At 35.4% G+C, this 21,764-nt stretch overlaps 3 protein-coding genes across 4 annotated transcripts; 1 reads left to right on the top strand and 2 right to left on the bottom strand.

The window, feature by feature from the left end:
* The first annotated feature begins 591 nt into the window (after positions 1-591).
* On the top strand, positions 592-4,697 carry LOC130723089 (metal tolerance protein 4-like). The gene is made up of 7 exons (XM_057574018.1): positions 592-957; positions 1,048-1,223; positions 1,910-2,108; positions 2,645-2,823; positions 2,904-3,054; positions 3,430-3,560; positions 4,264-4,697. The coding sequence occupies exons 1-7, from the start codon at positions 738-740 to the stop codon at positions 4,441-4,443; spliced, it is 1,236 nt and encodes a 411-aa protein (XP_057430001.1). The 5' UTR covers positions 592-737; the 3' UTR covers positions 4,444-4,697.
* A 1,355-nt stretch (positions 4,698-6,052) lies between these two features.
* LOC130723090 (60S ribosomal protein L10-like) lies at positions 6,053-7,574 on the bottom strand. Its single transcript, XM_057574020.1, has 4 exons — positions 7,428-7,574; positions 6,853-7,354; positions 6,649-6,730; positions 6,053-6,364 (listed from the first exon to the last, which is right to left on the bottom strand). The coding sequence occupies exons 1-4, from the start codon at positions 7,552-7,554 to the stop codon at positions 6,296-6,298; spliced, it is 780 nt and encodes a 259-aa protein (XP_057430003.1). The 5' UTR covers positions 7,555-7,574; the 3' UTR covers positions 6,053-6,295.
* Positions 7,575-10,417: 2,843 nt separating this feature from the next.
* Positions 10,418-20,383, bottom strand: LOC130722405 (probable LRR receptor-like serine/threonine-protein kinase At1g06840). Of its 2 annotated transcripts, none has more exons than XM_057573117.1 (21): positions 20,095-20,383; positions 19,748-19,908; positions 18,625-18,775; positions 18,092-18,163; positions 17,843-17,914; positions 17,316-17,459; positions 17,118-17,189; positions 16,924-16,995; positions 16,589-16,663; positions 15,944-16,012; positions 15,740-15,808; positions 15,507-15,578; positions 15,205-15,288; positions 14,894-14,962; positions 14,201-14,691; positions 13,619-13,777; positions 12,921-13,204; positions 12,664-12,715; positions 12,272-12,522; positions 11,255-11,389; positions 10,418-10,942 (listed from the first exon to the last, which is right to left on the bottom strand). In XM_057573117.1, the coding sequence occupies exons 2-21, from the start codon at positions 19,836-19,838 to the stop codon at positions 10,598-10,600; spliced, it is 2,829 nt and encodes a 942-aa protein (XP_057429100.1). In that variant the 5' UTR covers positions 19,839-19,908; positions 20,095-20,383; the 3' UTR covers positions 10,418-10,597. The 2 variants fall into 2 exon arrangements, with proteins under 2 accessions (XP_057429100.1, XP_057429101.1); XM_057573118.1 differs by having other exon boundaries at positions 20,198-20,383.
* Between the last annotated feature and the right edge of the window lie 1,381 nt (positions 20,384-21,764).

Below are 21,764 nucleotides of genomic sequence, written 5' to 3'. Positions count from 1 at the left end.
ATACTCTCCTCACAGAATGTATGTGTTCATTACCACATACCAACAACTTATGTGTGATGACATTCTTTTAATCACAGTTATTTGATTAGTTTATTTTTTTAAAAGACACAAATTAAAAGTCAGTTGTCTTTTTAGTTTTCACAACATAAAGTATCTCATCATACACCAAATATGTTCAAAATAATTTCTACTACCAATAAAATATTATACTGTCGGGAGTTGCTTTAAACATTTAGTATCTGTTTGATTTTCAGTTAGGAAGTTTGTTTGAACTTTAAAGCATTGGAATTCGAAATCACGATTTTCAATGCACATTCAGCCAACAGAATGCACTTATTGGATTGAACTTATTGAATTGAGTGAATACACTTAAAGGATGAGTCGTGACAATTTGGTGTAAGAAAAATGTATTGGTGGCATTTTCTATTTAAGTTGTTTCTGGTAGTCAAACAAAACAGTAAATTATTAAACTTACGTACAGACACCTAGCTAGTAGGAGAAAAAAAAACTTGCAAGAAGAATATTCAATTCGAAATGAATATTTTTAATTTCTGTCTCTTATGACTTATTTGCAGTTATTATATATGAACAAGATATGGGCGTTCTCCTTTTCGTTATCTGTGTCCCCCCCGCTCGCGAGCGTTGTTGTTGTTGTTGTTTGCATGCGCGCCGGTGACTCACCATATCATATGATACACCACCACCGCCGCTGATTATTATTTCATTGATTTCATTTCATGGACGGAGATTCGGGTTCGGATCCCACGAAACCGCTGTTAATAAAAAATGGCCGGACCACCACCGCCGCCTCCGAACACGACGGACTCGCTCGCCGGAACTCGATTCACTCGCTCAGATCCAACTTTCTGTCTACGCTTCCCGATAAGGTCCGTTCTGTTCTTGACCCTGAGTCTCCCTTCGACGTTGATCTCTCCAACGCCACCGCCTTAAGCCAAGGTAGAGCTCTCTCTCTCTCTCTCTCTCTCTCTATTTATATGTGATTTGTGAAGTATGAATTAATGGCGTGTTTGGAATTTTGATTTGTAGGGGAGAAAGAGTACTATGAGAGACAATTTGCTACTCTCAAATCGTTTGAGGAAGTGGATTGCATTGAGGAATCTGATAGTTGCAATAATGTTGACGAGGATAATCAAGAACAGGCTCAACAAGAGTGGGCAATGAAGATTTCAAATTACGCCAATGTTGCTCTCTTGATATTGAAGGTATATTTCATTTGAATTTCATGTTTTCATTTTGTAGTAGCTAGTTTAGTTATGCTGCTCTGCTCATGTGTATGCTAGGTATGTCAAAATCAATTTGTACATGTTTTGATGTTACCTTTCACAATCAATTTTAGCTCCAAAAAACAGCTTCTAGGTGAACATAATCAATCGTGAAATTTTACAATTGAGCTTCTCAACAATATCCTACAGAAATCACTTTTTTATAAATAAATTCAAACATAAATCTCTTTAAGTTCAACTCAATTTTACCAAAATCAATTCTATCAATAATGAATTCTGGATTGAAACTAGTGACTTGTGAGAATCGAATATTTGAACATTTTGTTCAATCATTGATTGGCTTCTTTCATATTTGTTGTTTTATATTATACTTGCTGATAGATAGGCAAAGTTGAACTACTTTGTAGCTTATAGGAGCTTTTAGTTGACATGAGTATTTTGTTTGTACTTATATGTTGTTATAAAGCAGAGAGCATCTGAAAAGGTTAAGCCGTTAAGGTGTGTAAAAGTTGATTTTAACTTCTGCAAAAAGCTAATATTTAAAAAAGTTATCATTATTGTAACATCATTTGAACTTTTCTTTTCCTGTAATTTCTTGTTAAAAAGTTAAGTCAATCATAGTACTTTCTGTGAAATAACAATATACATATCCATATTGTGTCTAGATTTATGCCACATTAAGGAGTGGGTCAATAGCTATTGCAGCATCAACTTTGGATTCTTTGCTTGATCTCATGGCTGGTGGCATACTCTGGTTCACTCACGTCTCAATGAAGAACATCAATATCTACAAGTACCCCATTGGAAAGTTGAGGGTGCAGCCTGTGGGTATAATCGTCTTTGCGGCCATCATGGCAACACTTGGTGCGTCAAACTCACCTCAACTTTTCCTACTTTCCACACTCTCACTCTGTTGCTTCTATTTAAATTCTAAGTTCTTTGGTAAACTTGGAAGGCCATATCATTTTGAGAACAAATATTGAAAAGAATTTCTAAAATGAGTAGGCTTTCTTATGAAGTTAGCATTCAACTATTGGTTATAGCTGATGACAGAATATTTACACCTTTAGGGACTAAGATAGATGCGTTAGTTTTATTTAATTTTTTTGATCATATATCAGAAGATTCTGTTATAACAAAGAATGTTATACCTTACATAGATTGCTTGGCTTTTTGCCTCAGAAAATTGACAGCACAGAGTATCAGTCATATTAGCCTCAATCAGAGAACTTGAACTCAATTTTATTAATGAAGTGCTGGATAAAAAGTGAACTTCAGCATATTGATGTATATGTTGAAATGTGTTAATGGTTAGAATTGTACTGCTTCTAAGACTGTACTACCTTATAGTTTTGAACATTCATAAGATTCCATGATACATAGAGTCCATTTTGTTACAGGATTTCAGGTGCTAATCACAGCCGTACAGCAACTAATACAAAACAGCCCAAGTGAAAAGATGTCTACAGAGCAGCTAATATGGTTGTACTCTATTATGATATTAGCAACGGTGGTGAAGCTTATTCTCTGGCTTTACTGCAGAAGCTCAGGGAACAAGATTGTCCGTGCCTATGCAGATGTTAGTGCTCTACTTTGTATGTTTATATTATCAATTTAGTCACAAAATAGTTGAACCATCTTAGAATTGTCAACTTGCAGGATCACCACTTTGATGTTATAACAAATGTGGTTGGATTAGTTGCGGCTGTTCTTGGTGATAAATTTTACTGGTGGATTGACCCGGTTGGAGCTATTGTGCTTGCACTTTATACGATTTCAAATTGGTCTCGCACTGTCATGGAAAATGCAGGTAAACCCTTATCAGAATTTCAAACAGAATACTGTTACAATAAGTGTATATGCCAGTGAGAGAAATAAATAAAAAAAACCTTGAAATGAGAATTATTAGCACATTAGCAATATCTGGTTTCAATTATGAAGTGTTTTGATTTGGAAATGAGATGAAAAATGAATGTTTTCCTGGAAGGACAAGCCATATCCGTCCTAAAAAGTAGATTTTTTTCACCTCCTATAGCGTGTATGGAAATCATTCTGCAATTAATTCTAAAATGGTTTTAGAATTAATACTTTGCATTATCTTGTATAAAATGGATGCAAAATTATTTGCTATTTGTGAACAAATTTGTGTTTCAATTCTGATTCTGAGACTGCTTCCTATGCCCAGTTTCACTAGTAGGACAAACTGCACCTCCTGAAGTTTTGCAGAAGCTGACATATCTCGTTATAAGGCACCCGCAAATTAAGCGTGTTGACACCGTCCGCGCATACACATTTGGCGTTCTATATTTTGTGGAGGTATGTTATGTTATACCAGATTAATTTATAGAAGCATTCATTTTTAGATTAGCCTTGTTCACCAAAATACACACTTTTTTTTGTATTGCCAAACTAAAACTTATATAAAGCAATCTCTAATCTTTTAAATTTTTAGTTTGGCATTCTGCATTAGTAATGACAAAATGCTTACATGAATCTAACCCTGTACTCATTTATGGAGAAATATGCTTAATGGATCCAGTCAAGTTTCTCTTAATTTCAGTTAGTTTTCTCTTTGGAAAATAACATTCGAAATGGATATATTACATTTTCAACATATTTGTGACTATTTTTGAATGTCAGTACTTATATTTTATCATGACAAAAAATGATGAGACTTGCACAGGGTTTATTCTCACAAACCTGACCCTTGTGTTCAAATAACACCTTGATCCCACTATACTTTTTTTCTTAATCGTTCATATAAGTCAACCTTAGAGTTGGTGGGTGTTTGTAATGGTTTTTCATTGGTAGGGTTTTTTTATGATTGGTGGGAGTTTGTCTTTATCTTATTCTTATCTGAGAGAGATAATCTCAGAATTTTATTGATGAATAAACTATCTTTGCTTTAAAAAAAAAAAGTCAACCTTAGAGTTTGGGAGATATGAAGTATAGACATTATTATATATTCTTCAGAAAGATAAGATTCAATGCCTCTTCATTTGGGTTTGATTTGGGGCAGGTTGACATTGAACTGCCAGAAGATTTACCCTTAAAAGAAGCGCATACGATTGGAGAGACTCTGCAGATAAAGCTTGAGAAGCTTCCAGACGTTGAGCGGGCATTTGTTCATCTAGACTTCGAGTGTGATCACAAACCGGAGCACTCAGTTCTCAGCAAACTGCCCAACAACCAGCCGTAAGCAAGCACATATTACAGGTCCAAGCAATTGTAATTGAGTCTTTAGCAATGATTCCTTCATGAAAGAGTAGGATCCCGCTTTTTGCTTATTTGTTTGCAAAATTTTACTACCTCGTAAAACAAACACATTTTCTGAGTAGTTCTATCGGCAAATTACCATATACCACCAACCTTCAAATAATGTTCATTAGTTTATAGTTCATTTTGAAATCACAGAGCTTGATGATCAATCATGGATTCAAATTACGAACTGCATCACGTGACAGAGCTTCAGTATTTTGCTGTTGTGGAGGTGTTTGCAATTACAGTGTGTTTAAAATCGTGAAAAATTCCGCAATGTAGCACCAAACAGCCACATTAGGGGACTAATTGAACTGCAATGATGCTCAAAGTCCTCGTAAAAACTGTTTTTCATTATTTAGTAGATTTAGAGGGACTTTCAAGAGGTTAAGATAGTATTGAGTCAATGATGAAAGAAAGATGTGATTTGGGTGGAGGGAGGATGATGTATGAGATTTTGAAAGCATGAGAATGTGCAATTTACGATATATTTAGCAGAGATGGATACATGTAAATATTGTCATTGTCACATAAAGTAGAGATGGGTAGTCAATGAATATGGTAATGCAAGTAAATTGACAGCAGGCATGCTAATTGATTTGAACAGCTTTGTGAGTGGGCCTGGTGACGGAGCTTCAGACTCGAATGATGGATGGATGTTCTTGATGTTCCGAATGATTGGATCAGCAGAGGGTCACCTGTAAAAGAGACTATGATACTCAAATAAGTAAATAGTTGAGCATAGTGTAAGTTCATAGAAAGTGTCGGTACCTGAATTGTGTGGGGCGACCCTTTATATATAGTTGGTGATAAAAGTTGTCGTAGGCTATACTGCAATATGCCCATGTTTGTTATGGCTGTCATGAAGGAGATATCTTATTATCCGTGAAGACCAAGAGTCCAAGATATTGTGAGATGAGTTATTGAGGTTGAGGGGGTTAGGGCTTGACCCAATCCCATATCCTTATAGAGTAGTAGAGACTTAAATATTTGAACCATGTGATAAAGCCTCAAGCCGAGTGGACTAAGTTGACGCTCCTTTGGCCTAAAATTGGGTCAAATACGTCGGTCCAGAATAGGAGGCCCCCAATCAAGTAGTCTGACTTATTTGGCTACTCGGGTGTTTGAGTCAACTCTTCGATCAAGGTGCAACACATATCCCGTATTGCTTGTTGAAGAAGCTGAGAGATCAGAATACAAATTATAAGCTAACTTTGTCACGTCCAGGTAGGCGGTCTAGTGAGCAGAATGACTAAGAAAAAACCCCAAACCAATATTTCCTTCAATGGCGAATGTTTAAGTGTTTTTTTAGGGGTCCGATAAAAGTATATGTTGCTTAGAGAAATAACCCAGCCAATGTTTGCAGCGGTTAGAAATTACTCTGCTGCAAACATGTCGGAAGGATGCACGATAAAAGTATATGTTGCTTATAGTTTTCCTATTTTAAAAGGTGTTATTTCTATAGGAGAAAAGCAACGCAAATGGATGTTACTAAAGGAACACAACGGGTAACAGTAGGAACATCATAGTTAAGAACAATGCGTACACAATGAAACAACAACACATTTATTTATATATTTCGAAAACTTTACAGAACAATCAAATTAGATACATCAAATTTGCATCTCTCATGCCCCATAACATCTTGGAAGACATTTAGATACATAATTCAAATACCTACTAGTATGACTAAACACAGTTTTATTCTTACAGTTCAAATTCAAACAGAAATCCCCATTCATCAGGTGAAAACACAAATCATACATTCAATTAGCTTCCTACAACTAAATGGCCTAAGCCGCAGCTTGCAAGAAAGCTCTTCCGGGCGCCCGATTCGCCAAAGGTCCATGGCACCCAAGAACCTGAAAGGAAGAGAAAAAACAAATTTAGTCATTCCCCTAATCCATCCAAAACATAGAGCCCGTTTGAATGATATCTAAATAGCACTTATCGAAGCTTCTTTACTAAAAAATGCACTAAATAAGCTTCAATCAGTGTTAATAGGCATCCAAACGAGCTCATAGTCAAAATCTCCAAACTCCCTTATTATCAAATCTACCCAACAAACAAACCATGAATCACATCACATTGCTCAAATTCATTTCAAAACCATCATAAACACCACCACATCATGCTAGAAACAAACCTTGCAATTGACCCCATCAGCCACAATTCTGTTCTCAGACTTCAACCTCAAGTAATCACTTCTGCTCAACTTAGTAAATCCCCTAAAAAAATTGGAAGAACAATTATTAAGTCAAGCACACCAGGCATAAAAATTTGCTTCACCTGAACTAAAATCCAAAAATTTCAAAGGAAGAACAGAGAGCAAACAATTCATGAAACTAACCACTTTCTGCTAACAATAATTTTCTGGCGACCAGGAAACTTGAACTTGGCGCGACGCAGCGCCTCCTGAGCATGAACCGCATTCCCATCCTTACACCTCACTGAAAGCAGCACCTGCCCAATACTAACCCTCGCACAAGTCCCCTGCGGTTTCCCAAACGCGCCTCTCATCCCAGTCTGCAACCTGTCAGCACCTGCGCACGATAGCATCTTGTTGATGCGGAGCACGTGGAAGGGATGCACCCTCACGCGGAGGTGGAACGCGTCTTTTCCGGCGAACTTGGCCATGTACTTGTTGCAGGCAATCCGCGCCGCCTCGAGTGCTTCACTGGAGACATTCTCCTTCTCCCATGAGACGAGGTGGACGCAGAAGGGGAACTCGTCTACGCCTTTCTTCTTCATCCCGACGTCGTAGATTCGGATCTTTGGGTCCGGGACGCCGCGGCAGAAGCGGGATTTCGGGTATGGTTTGTTCTTTATCTGCCGGTAACACCTCGCCGGTCCTGAAATTCATACCAGAGCTGGTTACTCAAATGTGATATATATATATATATATAGAGAGAGAGAGTTGCTTACTTCTTCCCATGGCGGTTGTGGTTGTTGAAAATGGGATGGAAATGGTGGGAAGGTGAAGAGGGAGGTGGTGGTATATATACCTTTGCAATGGCGCGTTTTTTGGTGTGTGCGTGTGGGCTTGCGTCATCTTTTCACAGTGGGTTCACACGCGGCCCAGAATGTTCGAGATGGTGGCTTAGCTGGTTGGACTCAAAACATAAAAAAGTGGACAAAAACAAAGATGGGGTTTTTCTCCTACCATTTTAGAGGATTTTTTTTGTTTCGGCCGGCATAAAAGGACCAATAGCATCTCAGTCGGGTCAAAGATTTTGCAATTAAGTGAGTATTATAGAGGCGGACGTGATGACGTATTTAAGGAGCATCCTGTTCAAGTTAAGGTTAATCGGCGAGATGCCAACCGATTTGTTAACAACCACACAGGGTTGTCCGAGGGAGGCTAGGATCTTGGTAAGTCTTCTTAAGGGCCTTGAGAGACTATTATGATGGACATTGAACCTATAAATGCATGTGTAGTCGTTTATTTACATACACATTACTCATTATGGAAACTTTGAGACTCTTTGTAGGCGTTGAGATTCTCTTTTTGCTTTCTCAATGACTTTTGCAGTGATTGTTAACGTATACTAGATTCATTTTAGTGTGTTGTCATAATATATAATAATGTTCATGTATATTGTGTTATTCATGGTGAAATTGTTTTAGGCGGTTTGGTTACAATTTTATTTGGTGTAAAACCATTTCAGCAAAAAAACTAAGATCGAGAAGTTCAATTTGAGTCATTTCTCCCAATGAAAATTGAAGATAGAGGAACTCCTGAGGAAGGGTAATTGCTTAGCAGAAATTGAAGGTAGACATGTTGAGATTGCTGATAAAAAGTAGAAATCAATGGATGACATATGCCAACTTGCATCTAGCAATGACATATTCGATTTTCAGTATTACAGAAAAGAAAGCTACGAAGGAGATCTAGGATACTCTCATCTAAATGTACGAGTTCAAGTCATGTCACAACATAATTTTCCTACAGAGAAAGTTCTATACTCTTAAAATGAGTGAATTCACTTTGGTGTCAGATCACATCAACAACCTGAAACATTATTTTATTAGCTATCTACCTGAATTTCTCAAAACTGGAAAATAAACGTGCAAAGCTTGAGTTTACTAGATTCGTATGATCAACTTGTCATCAATATTACAAACAATATTGAATGTGTATCCTTTAAGATGTTGTAAGAGCTATTCTTAAAGACCCCTTATCCTGCCTGCCACTCCAACACCTTGTAATCTTCTCAAAGATCAGTACGAGCCCTCTCCTAGAATGTGTCCAAGAGAGAAGGAACGAGGGGAACCAGAGATTTACAACAAACAAGTCTTTATCTTCATTTAGCGGAAGTGGTAAAATAATATGTCAATGAATCATTCTACAAAGAATTCAGGCGTAAAAATAAGAAAGATCATCCAGAAAGCTCAAATTAGAAGCCTTGATAGTGGTGAGAGGCGGATCAACGAAACGTGTCCCCAAAATGCGAGTCAAAATCATGGTAAATTAAAATCTTGAAGAAAGATAAGCCTCAAATGCTACAATTGTGACAAGAAAGGATACTTAAATAACGATTGTTCGCTCAACAAGAAGAATGGTGAGAAGTCTTTTGAGGCAAGTACATCTCAATGATGTGTTGATAGTACCTCTATTGATGGAGATATCTTGTATAGCATAGCAACAGTTGGTACCAATGGTTAAAATAAATGCACAATCAATTGATAAGTGAGCAACTTTCTAACTTCATCTTTTGAGGCAACTTTCTAACTTACTCTTTTTTTTTTTTAAATAAGTGAGCAATTTACGTCTTAGTATTAGTATTATATTTTTCGTTGATAATTTACTCTACTTATTTTTAAAATAAGTAAGTTGTTAACTTTTTTTTTTTCGAAAGCAGAATAACTTTTAACTTTATGATTATATTAAAAAATATAAAATTATAAATTTGAACTTATAACTTTCTCGATCGCTTACTCCCTCCAAAAAAATTATACTTACTTAAATGATTTTACTTGTCAAATATTTGGATGATCTTTTGTATTTTTAAATTATGTATTTTATTCCATAATAGTAATTGTATTTTTGTTTACAATTGAAATGAAAATAGTGAAATTTATATTTTGGTTAACTCAATCGCTTACTCCTTTTGTGCGTAATGGCATGGGTACGAGCATATTGGTAGGGGATGAGCATTGAAGTTGCTACCCACGTGGGAACTTGGGTACGGATAATTTTTGAAAACGCAGGTATGAGAATGAGTACTATTGTATCATACCCAAACCCTACCCATTGTCATCCCTACGTAAAACTGAGGGTTGCTATTTAATGCTTCTCATTTATTGAATTTAATGTCCTTACTTCCACCATCAACCATATTCTGTTTTTTTTTTTAAATATCATGATCTGTATTAGCATTTGAAGATCATGCATAAGAGTGCCCTTACTTCCACCAATTAATATGTCACTCTTGTGTTTAATAAGCTCAACCATATCTCACTTACAAATAATACAAATTCATTTTATCCCAGGTATCTACAATAATGTCATTAGAAAGAGAAGTTATATCTTATAGTGTATATTTATATGAAACATATCAGATGTCAAATGAGAAGGAAAGGTAAAAGAAATTATTCTTTGTATGAGGACTTTTACTAAGTATTTTTTGAGGAATCATTTCTTAAGTTTTCATAATCATCCAGAACTTTTTAAAGCCTTTCCAAATTTTTTTTGGGGGGGGGGGGGGGCGCATGTTATGAAGATATTATGTATAGTATCAAGATAAATGTAAGTCAATAAGTTAAATTTATAAAAATAGTCCAAGAGGGGCTTCAATCAGAAGTTCTTGCTTTAAAATTATATTAAGTTGCTGAACTTCAAAGATTTGAATATCCTACCTTGGAATTCTCTTTCCTAGTACTTCAATTGCACTACATAAACAACTCGGTATAAATGATGTACAAAATCAATGTTGTATACCAGCTAGTTTTCTATCAGTTTCTCATATACAAACAAAAATAATGTAAAGGGTGAAGATGGAATGAAGTAACATATGGTCTCATGATCCAATTCACAGGGTAGTAACATAAAGATCAGTAATTGCTATACCTAATATTTTTCAACTTCTGTAGTTTTATCTTGGCTTGATGCTTGGTATCACTCCACTAATAAGGTCACTACCGGACACATCGCCGGATACAAAAGGAGTCTTCATAGCAGAGGATGAAGATGGTGTGCTTAGTGGTTTGCTTGAATCACTGGTTATAGATCCAGTTGCCCCGGTATCTGAATCCGGCATCATAGACCATATATTTTCAAGCTCTCTAACCACTTCTACCATTTTAGGCCGTGCATCTGGCTGGTCGTTACAACACTTCAGGGCCAAAGTCAAAATTTTCTCCACATGCTCAGATGGATAAGATCCCATGCGTTCATCAATAATTGAAAATATCACACCAGATTGGTAGGCAACATTAACCTGAGAAATGTATAGAAAAGTGACCATGTCAAAGCACTCTTATTTCGATATCTTGAGATAGGAAATGCACAAAGGAACATTTACATGATAAAAGGATACAAATTACTTGGAAATTACATAATTTGATTCAACCTATGTAGTATGTAATGTCAAATAACACAACATTAACCTGTTGTATTATTCAGATTCTACTCAAAAAATGGACAAAAGAAATTAACAAATGTTAAACTTTCCGACTGTTAATCCCAGTTTGATTCAACCACACTTGTTAGAGAATAGGGAGAGAAATTAAGTCCAGCAGGAAGAAATTACCTCTCTAACAATATTCTTGCCATGTGAGATAGGATGCATCCCGGTCAAAAGTTCCAAAAGTACAACACCAAGACTATAAACATCACTCTTGTCAGTCAACTTGTGAGTTAAGAAGTACTCTGGATCAAGGTAACCCTGCATATTTAAACAGTAAAAAACAATAAAGATAAAAATTCACTGAATAAATAAAATCAACCTTCCAACACAAACGCACACACTTCTGACTGGTCATTGCTCTTTAAGATACCATTTGTTGTGCTGAACTAACTGCCCGTTTGGATACAGACTTACTGGAGCTTACCTACTAAAAAAGCACTAAATAAGCTTGAATAAGTGTTCTCTAGTTTGCATCCAAAGGGGTTCTAAACCAAACCAAGACTACCATTACGCTGAATATGAGCTAAAACGCTAGCCCGTTTTCTTCAAGTGGACAGGGTTATATCGTAATTTAATCCCCACTCCATCCGATGTAGGACTTAGGGTTCACAGCAAGCTCTGATACCATTCGGACTTAGGATTCAACACCCATTCTTTTTACCAAAATAAGCACTCCAAACATTGCCCATTATTAGGTCAGTGTCGATGAAAAAATTACCAGTATAATGAGAATTGGAAGTTCCTCAATAATTGTTTCAGAATAGGTATCCTGTACAGAGGCTGAGAGAGACTTGACAAGTTTGTAGGTAACAAGTGTTGGAATATTAGGGTTATTCATGATTTAGGAGTCGTTTTATGTTAGTAGTCTTACAGAACTGGCTTGTACTAGTAGTAGGTACTTGAACTTGACCTCTATTAGAGTATAAATTGGTATCATTTTTTTTTATATAGTGAAACACATTAATGATATATCTGACCTAAAATTATTGAGTTCTCATACTCTTCTCCAGCTAACCTTTTTCTTTTGGGTTGAATAGGATAAAATCAAACCCTATATTTCATCAATAAGATTACCAATGTTGTACTTCCTGTGCGCATGCATAATTCTAGAAAAACCAAATTCAGTCGTGAAAGCCTTACCGGGGTCCCTTTTACAACTGTAGATACATGACCAGGCACAATTCCTTCTAAATCTGGAACAGGGGCGAGCCGGGAAAGTCCAAAATCAGCCACCTTTGCCGAAAATCTAGAGTCCAATAATATGTTAGTGGCCTTGACATCGCGGTGAAATATCGGAGGATCAGCTTCTGTGTGTAGATACGCAAGACCTTTAGCTGACCCTAGTGCAACCTTCAATCTCGTGGAAAAACTCAGAGGTTCTTTTGATGAAGCTGTGGTCAAAGTGTCAATTGTCAAACAATAAGCACATATGTAAGAACATATAAAGGCACACATCATTAGTAAAATGCAATGAAAATCTAAAAGTTAATAGATAAATTCAGCAAATCAGAAAATAAGAACATGAGATGTACCAGAAAGGTGATCCCTTAGCGTGCCATTTGGCATAAATTCATAAACTAGCATCTGCAAGCATGACGCAAAATTCCAGATGGAAGAAATCCAATAGTCAGAAAGAAAGAAGATTGAGAGGGAGTTGGTAACATAAATATATTTTATAGATATTTAAACGTCCAAAAGCAGCATCAAGAATCCAAGATAATTATAAAAATTACTAGGGTAAAGTCTAACTGACTAGTGTTAAATTTTCTGAATTTGACATAATGAGTACCTGTTCCCCTTCTTCATCACAGTATCCCAACAGAGACACAAGGTTCCGATGATGTAACCTTGACAGTAATGATATTTCTGTGAGGAACTCCTTCTCACCTTGCAGTGATCCCTCTTGTGCACGTTTAATGGCCGCAACTGTGCCATCAGAAAGAATACCTTTGTAAACCTTCCCATATCCCCCTTGTCCAACTTGAGCAGAGCTGCTAAAATTGTTTGTAGCGGAGGATAATTCTCCATAAGTAAAGGCCTTCACGCCATCCATTTTTATTGAGATTCTAGATGCTGTAAATAAATATAAACCTATGTTAATAGATTCTTGAATAAAGTTTTTCTAGATAACCAATCAAATATGGTTTCTGATGGTAGATTCATAGCATCTGTAGACATTGCAAGTTCAAAACAGGAATACAAGTAGAGCCAATTTCACAAAACCAAAGTGACATAAACCAGTGAATGCTAACAAGGATCCTACCCTTCTTCCCATAAAGCCATTTATTCTGGCAACATACCAGCAGGAACAGCCCCCAAATGTTTTAGACAATTTTGAATGATAACAAAGGGAAGTTAAATTTAAAATACTCAGTTAAAAAAAGCACACCATAACATCAAAACTTCTCGTCATGACAGAAGCAGAGCACTTGAGACAAGTGAGAGAGCAAAACAATACACTCAAAATATTTGTGATAAGGTACTCACCATGACGTCTGTTGGAAACTGGATGATAATTTCTCATTTTTAATCTTAATATAAGAAGAGTAACAATTGCAGACAACGTCACTGCACAGGCAATTGACCCTAGGATTATGCCAACTAGTGCACCTGTACCTATCCCAGATTTTGAAGAGGCGCTAACCACTGCAACAATAATGAGCAGTATGAGGACAATCATATGACAGTTAGCAAATAAGATATTATGGCACATATTATGCAGCAGCTTATAATTGATGAGCTCTAGTGACATTAGCTTTCCATGCTTAGCCAGCTTTTTTTTATGAGAGGTAAAGCAAAAGTATACCATTGTCTCAAACTGTTACATTTCAAGCATGCATATGGAGAGAAAGCTATTTTGTGTACTGAAAGATGGAAAACCATAAGCTCAAAACATGCAAAAATAAATATTGTATGAATGAATGAATCAATATAGATTGGGTTTGAAATACATAATGGTCAGCCGGCTAAAGAAAACGTGAAATGCAAGCTTTTTGGTTTTATAAATATGCATCAAGTCCAAATTCCTTCAAGCCCTCTAGCAGATCATAAGAAGTTCATGAGACTTACCATCCTTGTAAGGATCCAGGAGAATGAAGTTATTCAGTTCATAAGGCCCAAACAAATCACTGTCAGGAATTTTCCATCCTGTAAACATGCTTCTGATCCTTTGGACCTCGCTTCTATTGAAAGTATGAGAACTATTTCTATCAACATATAATGGAAAAATCTTCAAGTTCATTCTCAGTCGAGGTCCCGATTGCCACTGAAATGTGAAGTTTAACTGCTTGGTATATATACTAAGACCAGAAGTCAGGTATTTCTCAAATGCATTCAAGTATGGACGAAAATCTGAAAATCCAGGACTTTTTAGTCGATAACCAACGAGCAATGGGGCTGCGCAGAAACAATCCACAGAGTATTCATAAGGAGGTGGACATGATTGAGCACGACAGGAGTCACTGGAGTTTGCTGGAAATAGGCCATTTGTGTCATTAACACCTTCAGATCTACAGAACTGACCCAGGGTTTCATTTGAGCATAGAGGATTACCATCAAGCCTGAAATACAGTGATTTTAAAATGATGACAAAGGAAGCTATTTGCAAATGGAGTATACATGCTATATCTAATGTTCAATTCTTGAACTTCAGCAAACAGAAACTAGTCTTTTGAACATGCATAACAACAAGATATATGGAAATCTCTAGCCTGCACTACAATGATGTCAGTACAAACTGCGCAGTAAGTTTAGAAACCTTACAAGACTGTGACATTTGGAGGGAGAACAGTACTTCCAGATATGGATGTAAATTTATTATTTTCCAATTCCCTGCAATATCAGAAATCCAGGCTCAGAAAACCAAAAGAGTACTACTAAGTACTTGGTAGCATCTAAAAACAATCAGTTAATACAAATGAATCAATGATGTTAGCATATAAAAGTACCCATCATATACCTCAGAATAAATATGCAAATATTTATCTTCATGTGCACACACATACAATCAGTTAATAAAAAAACTCTCGCCCTTTTATTAAAAAACAAAAAAGAGAACGCACGCACACTCTTACAAGAGAAATCTTTCTGCGTCGAAATTCTTGTCCTGCCAAATGGTGGAAGAAACAGTGCCATTCAATGAATTGTTTGCAAGTGACCTGCCAGAGAGGATATGAGTAAAAAGCCATTTAATTAGTAACATGATTGATTCCGTATGAAATATAAAAGAAAAAAAAAACTAACATCTCTCTAGCTATTACTAAATCTGATATACAATGAGCACAAGAAATAAGGTGATTCCTAGTAAATCTTGTTTTGCTAATAGTATATGACACAGTTTGCTGTAGAATGAAAAGATAAAATAGAAGATACTTACAATTTCTGAAGATTTGAAAGACTAGAAAAGTAAGATGGAATTGTTCCAGTAAGTTTGTTGTTCGATAAATCACTGCAAATATCCCCAGGAGTCAAAAATTAAAAATTATTCTCATATTCAGTAGATATACCCCCAACCAATAAAATATGAGGGAAATATTTGGCATATGGAATCCAAATAGTTAAATGCAAAATCTAAAGAGTACAAATTATTTAAATGATAGAGATTCTTACATGGTTGTGATATTTTCAGAAAGCTTATTAGGAGGAATTGATTCATTCAACTGATTGGAACTGAGGTCCCTGGAATGTACACAATAATGGTCAGTACTCAGTAAGTACAATACAGACTGCATTAGACTTTATTTTAAAAATGTACATCAGAATCTTCATTTTTTCTAGAACAATCACTTCTCTTAATAGCATAACTGGACTTACAGATAAAGAAGGGAAGGTATCCTGCTTAAATCAGGAATTGGGCCTTTCAAGTTACAATTTCTGAGACTCCTGGTAATATCAAGAAACCAAAAACAACGTTTAGATTGTCAAACGTGAAGTCAAACTCTTCTCCTAATCTCCTAATCTTACTAAAACAATTCCATCAGGATGAGAAATTTTATTAAGTTGAGGAGAGGAGAAAGTGCAAAGAGGGACTAGGTGCTATCCTTCAAATAAAAGCAAAAGAGAACAGATCAAAGTAAAAAAATTGACAGAAAAATAAAACAAGACAAATGCAATGATAATATGATACTCATTTTAAGGAAATATGATGCAACCATGTCAATCTTATTAAGTCAAACAACTCTATGTATGTGTAAAACATTATGTTCATTTATGGTGTTCCATCAAGTAGTTAACTGTTTACACATGACTTCCAGAAGGTATTTTTTGTTAACTGCTTGCCTTTTTACAGTTCCTGGCTTACATTTCTCTCTTTTCCATATATGAAATCAGTCACAAATATGTTAGAATTTCCAACTGGCACTTCACACCTAAAAATTAAAATAAAGGCTCTAGCCCCTCGGCTCCACTCCTTCTACTTGCAAAACCTACTCATAGACAAGAATCTTGAAATTCACTTACAACTTCAACAATTTTGACATGTTGCCATAAGTATCTGGAATGGTATTCCCGCCAAAGTTATTGTTATCAAGTTGACTGCAAGATCAAGAAAATCCACATAAAAACTTTTAAAATCTGAATATACTACAAGGAATATTTATCAAAACAGCTATCTAAGCAGTAAGCATAAAAAAAGGATTAAAATTATCTACAATTGAAAAATAAAAGAAAATTTCCAGTATTATGTATCAAAATTATGATGTCACAGCCATAGTCGTAGTCGCAGATCTTGATTTAAAACCGTGAACAGTAGTATACATGCTTACAAACACATTACAGAGAGCAAGGAACCATACATTATAAGTAAGCTTGGCAACTTGGAAAGCTCAGGGGGAAGGTATCCTGATAAGTTGTTGTTGTCAAGAAGGCTGCAGGTCCAAAGAGACATCTTGTGAACAAGATATAAGTATGATAATTAAGGATTAAATAAAAACCAGAACAATATGTTAATGGATGCAATCATGTCAATGATATCAAATCACCAACTTACAGATGAACAAGGTTTGGTAATCTGGAAAGTTCTGGAGGGATTTGTCCGCTAAGTGAGTTATTGTTCATGTGACTGCTCCATTGGAAGAAAAATGAAACATTATTATCCTTCCGTTTTTTATAATAATGAAAAAAGGTTCAATTAAAATAAAAATAGCAAGAGTTTCTTAAACTACATTTTCATCGTAAAGAATCTTACAAGTGCTTTGTCTTGTTCAGGTTTGCAAAAGATGTAGGTACAGGTCCTGATATATGATTCTGATCAATTTGTATCCTATCAAGGTTTGGAAGATAGCCAAGCTCTTCAGGCAGTGGACCTGTTAATAGATTTCCATTCAGGAGCCTGAAAACACCAATATAGCTCTCTATGTTAAAACACCATTCCTATATTTCTACAACCATTTAAGTGTATATTTGGATATACGGTGGAATACCACAATGAGGCCAAAATCATGGTGGACAGTCGCAAAAGCTAAGGGAAGAGTCCACCGTGTTTTGGCTTCACTGTGGTTTTCCACCATGTATGTATCAATCATGCACTTAGTTTATTTTTCATTCTGTAGGAACCTGTATTTAAATTCAAATTATTTAGAAGATATAATTCTGATTTCATGGAATGACAAGGATGTTTATGTTCTAATATGTTTAAAATGACGGAGGTAATAAAACCACTGAGTTAGTTATATGGAAACCAACATACATGTCAAAAGGGAAGGTTCAACTTACAAGAGTTTTAGAGTTTTGATATTCCCAATTTCCTTTGGAATGCTTCCAGTTAAATTGTTCCACATGAAGTTCCTTTAGAATACAAAAAAAAAGAATGTATCATCAAAAGAAGGTAACAACTACAACAGGGTGGAAACACTCAAATGAGTCAAATCTACTACATAAGCAAAAATAGCATCTAGCAATTTCTCAATTGAAAATCATTTGAAATATTTGTCATTTCAAACATCAATGCAACTAAAATCTTACAATATTTCCATATAACCTAAGCTCCCAATATCTGGTGCCAAAGTTCCAGACAAGTTCAAATTCATTAGTTGCCTACAGACAAGAAAAACAAAATTAATAAATGAGGAGCAGCAACAAAAAGTTGTCAATTCTCAAACAAAGAATGATTAGCTCTGCATTAAGTAATAAATAGGAATAATTCTAAAAATAAAAATAAAAATCAATCAACTGCTTGTCAAATGGAGATAATTCTTCAAGATAAGTAAATATATCAAAATACATTGTGAAGATCGTCATAAAGAACTGTACTTGTGGCTCACAGCTCCTATTCTCTTTAGTTAATTATACCAATATCTTGTGTAAAAAGTACAAACAATTTAGTAAGAAAGTGTTTGGTCCACATAAATGGTTGTGAATCTCTTTTCACCCTCACAGATCCCCCAGAGAGAGAGAGTGAGATAAGCAAATAAAAGAGAGACAAAAGAAATGGAAGCTTCTAAATGTTATTACGCCTTTTATGAAATAAAAATTCGAGTAGAAGATAGATGTCATACAATTCTTGAACATGTAGATAGCCATCCACTAATGTTTCATTGAAGCACAGAACTCGAGTCCAGCCAGATGTACATGGATCGCCACGGTTCCAATTACTTAAATTTCTATTAGGATCATTCAAACTTTCCTTTATCCTTTTTAATGCTTCAACTGCATGTTAATCCAAAACAAAATTATCATATTATCAATAGAACTAACAGAAACAGAATTACACATCATATGCAATATTTTACAGCCAATGCCCTTTTTCTCTTTGATGAGTTCTGTTTTCAATGTTTGTAATTAATCTGGATATTATTACTGCAAAAGACATATGAATAATGTACTTGCAGATTTTGTAATAATTCTACTTGTGATCCATTAAAGGATAGTTGTTATACTCACAAGCAAACTAATATCTGGACATATTCATTTGTAAAATGAACAATGAAATAATACATAAAATACTCTTCAAGGATAGCAACTTGATAAGACATGAAATTATCCTTCCTTCAAATCAAGTAGAGAAGACTCTATCTTTTTCCATCTAAGGCTTACTATACAGCTGAGTCCCTCTACCTAACAAAGTTACTAAATACAGAATTATATATACAAATTGTATCACTACCACTTCAGAAACACTTATATACCAACAAAGAGAAGTTATCATGAACTAGGTTCCCAAAACCTTAAGTTATTAATGAAAGCACATGAATATTTTTTAACATGTCCCCTCACACTAGGTCCTGAGAGATTCTGCCATTGGCAAGTTAGTCCGAAGAAAGAAATACGCTCCAAAATATCTGAATGTGTAAAACGTCAGGTCAAGTTAGTCCCTACGTTAGGTTTGGTGAACTAACACATTCAGGGTGAACATATTTCCATGTTCCAGGACTAACTTGCCAGCAGAAAAATATTTCATGGACCAAGTTGACCATTCACTAAATCCCAAACTCAGCATAAATTCAACATTTATTTTATTTTATTTAGAAGAACAGGGGTGGCAAGGATTAAACCCTAAGCTCATGTATCATGTTATCATTAGCCAACTATCCCAATAAGCAGAATGGATTTTCATATTAAGTACATCCCTAACAGAAACAAAGCAACCATGGAAAACCAAGAGACAGGGAGAGAGCTTACCTTCAGTTGGGTCGGTGATAGCATCCTGCGCAGCAGCCAGTAGCAAATACCAGCAGAACCACAAGATGACGTGACCCTTTGAAAGATACATCCCAGGAACTCTGAAATCACCAGAACTTTAAACTATCTCTCATGAACTAAGCAGGGCACTTTTTCACTCCCTGTTAACAAAACATCAAGTAAGGTACATCCATTGATGTGAATCCAAAAATAACATGAACAGAATCAATAAAACTCATATTCCAAGCAGCTATCAAACTAAAGAAGAAAACCCTTTTTCTTAAAAAGCAACTCCTTCATGCATCTAAATGCAGAAGCTCAGAATCTATAAAACTAAAGAAGAATACCTGAGACAACAAAATTGAAGCCAAAATGAAAAAAGACTCAAACTCAGAAGGAAAAAACAGGAACAGAGCATAAACTAGCACATGGGTGTTACAGCTAATATACCAGGAGAGTGAATCATCAGCTGGAAAATAAAACAGGATGGTGATAAGCCTCGTTGGTCTTGTCTATATGACTGGGTCGCTACAACAAATGTAGTAGAAAAGGTAGGTGTTGACATTGATGAGGGAAGCCATCATTTTCAAAATATGAAATGATATAAAAAAAAAAAGTTGATGAATGAAAATTAAAGAAGCTCAGAAATGGGGTTGGCGTATTTGACTTTAAGCGGATGAACTTAGTAACATGGAATTAGACAATCACTCAAACAAAAATGCCTATAGGGACAATTTCCAAGTTCCAATTTCTGGCGGTTTTCTTATTCTTCTTGGCATTTATTAGAATACGTCCACCAGAGGGTATTAAATCTGGTACCACATTGTTGAATTTCATTTATTAAAGTTGATACTCAATTGACATCATATTTTATCTTCTCTAGTCAAATATCAGATATATTTTCTATGTTTTTTTATAAGCTATATATATATTTTTTACATCAGAAAGAATATTATTAATTAGTTAATTATTCAAGTAAATATTTTTTACTTTTCTAAGTTTCACTAATCTACTAAATTTCTAAAATTAAAATTAAGTATAACAAGATATTAACAAATAAGTGTTTTTTTCCACTTCATTGAAGAGGGCCTTGAGATATTTAGAAGTAGCATAAGAAATGGGGGTTTGAATTGTGTCATCCAAAATTTTTGTTTTCCAAACAATTGGCAATTTCATCTAGTTCTTCAATATTGTTTGGTGCAGCGGATAATCAAGCAGAGTAATTAACTGTGAACACACATAGTTTTTATCGTGGTTCACCTCCAGAACGGTAGGGCTATGTCCAGTCCTTGGTTATACCACAATTTCACTAATCAAGTATAAATGACTTCTCCTACAAGTATTCACCAGGACTTCTCCCACACGTATTATCTAGGAGTTCTCCTAACAAGTATTAAACAAGACTTCTCCTAACCAAGTATTATACAAAACTTCTCCTAATAATCTTTTCCAAGATTGTTTTCTTAGATCTCTTCTTACAAGAGTGTTAGTAGAGGAGTTTTAAGCTCATGAACTATAAAGTATTAATAAAGATGAGATTTGACTCTAAAAATATACTTTATGCTCTAATACATGAGAGAGCAGGATAAAGGGATTTGACTCTTGGGTATGGTTTGTTGAAGCAAAAGGTGTTGATAAACCTTTTTAATTGGGAGCACAAAAGTTGGCTTGTGGTGTCTTCAGAACTTTCTCTTTACATTTCTGAAACTTATGGGAGAGATTATAGTCGTTGGAGCTTGTTCTTCACAAGGATTCTAGTCGTTGGATCAAACGGCGTCATGTGTACTTGTGTCAGAAGCATTAAATGCATGATATTGTTTGATGAAGACATTTTGCCGAAAGGATGTAGTTTGTCAACTAGTCGGTAGCATTGGTATTTGTTTCTATTCGTTGGTATAAAGATATGCTAATTTGGTAGTGTCACCATTGTACTTTCACTTTGTGCATTGTACCTTGTCAGATCATGTGATCTTGCTTTAAAACTTCTTCACAAGGCTATTATGAAATCTTTTCTAAT

This window comes from Lotus japonicus, chromosome 6 (genome assembly GCF_012489685.1).
Source record: "Lotus japonicus ecotype B-129 chromosome 6, LjGifu_v1.2".
Classification (NCBI taxonomy): domain Eukaryota; kingdom Viridiplantae; phylum Streptophyta; class Magnoliopsida; order Fabales; family Fabaceae; genus Lotus; species Lotus japonicus.
The sequence above is the reverse complement of the archived record's forward strand: the minus strand, read 5'-3'. Positions and strand labels throughout refer to the sequence as shown.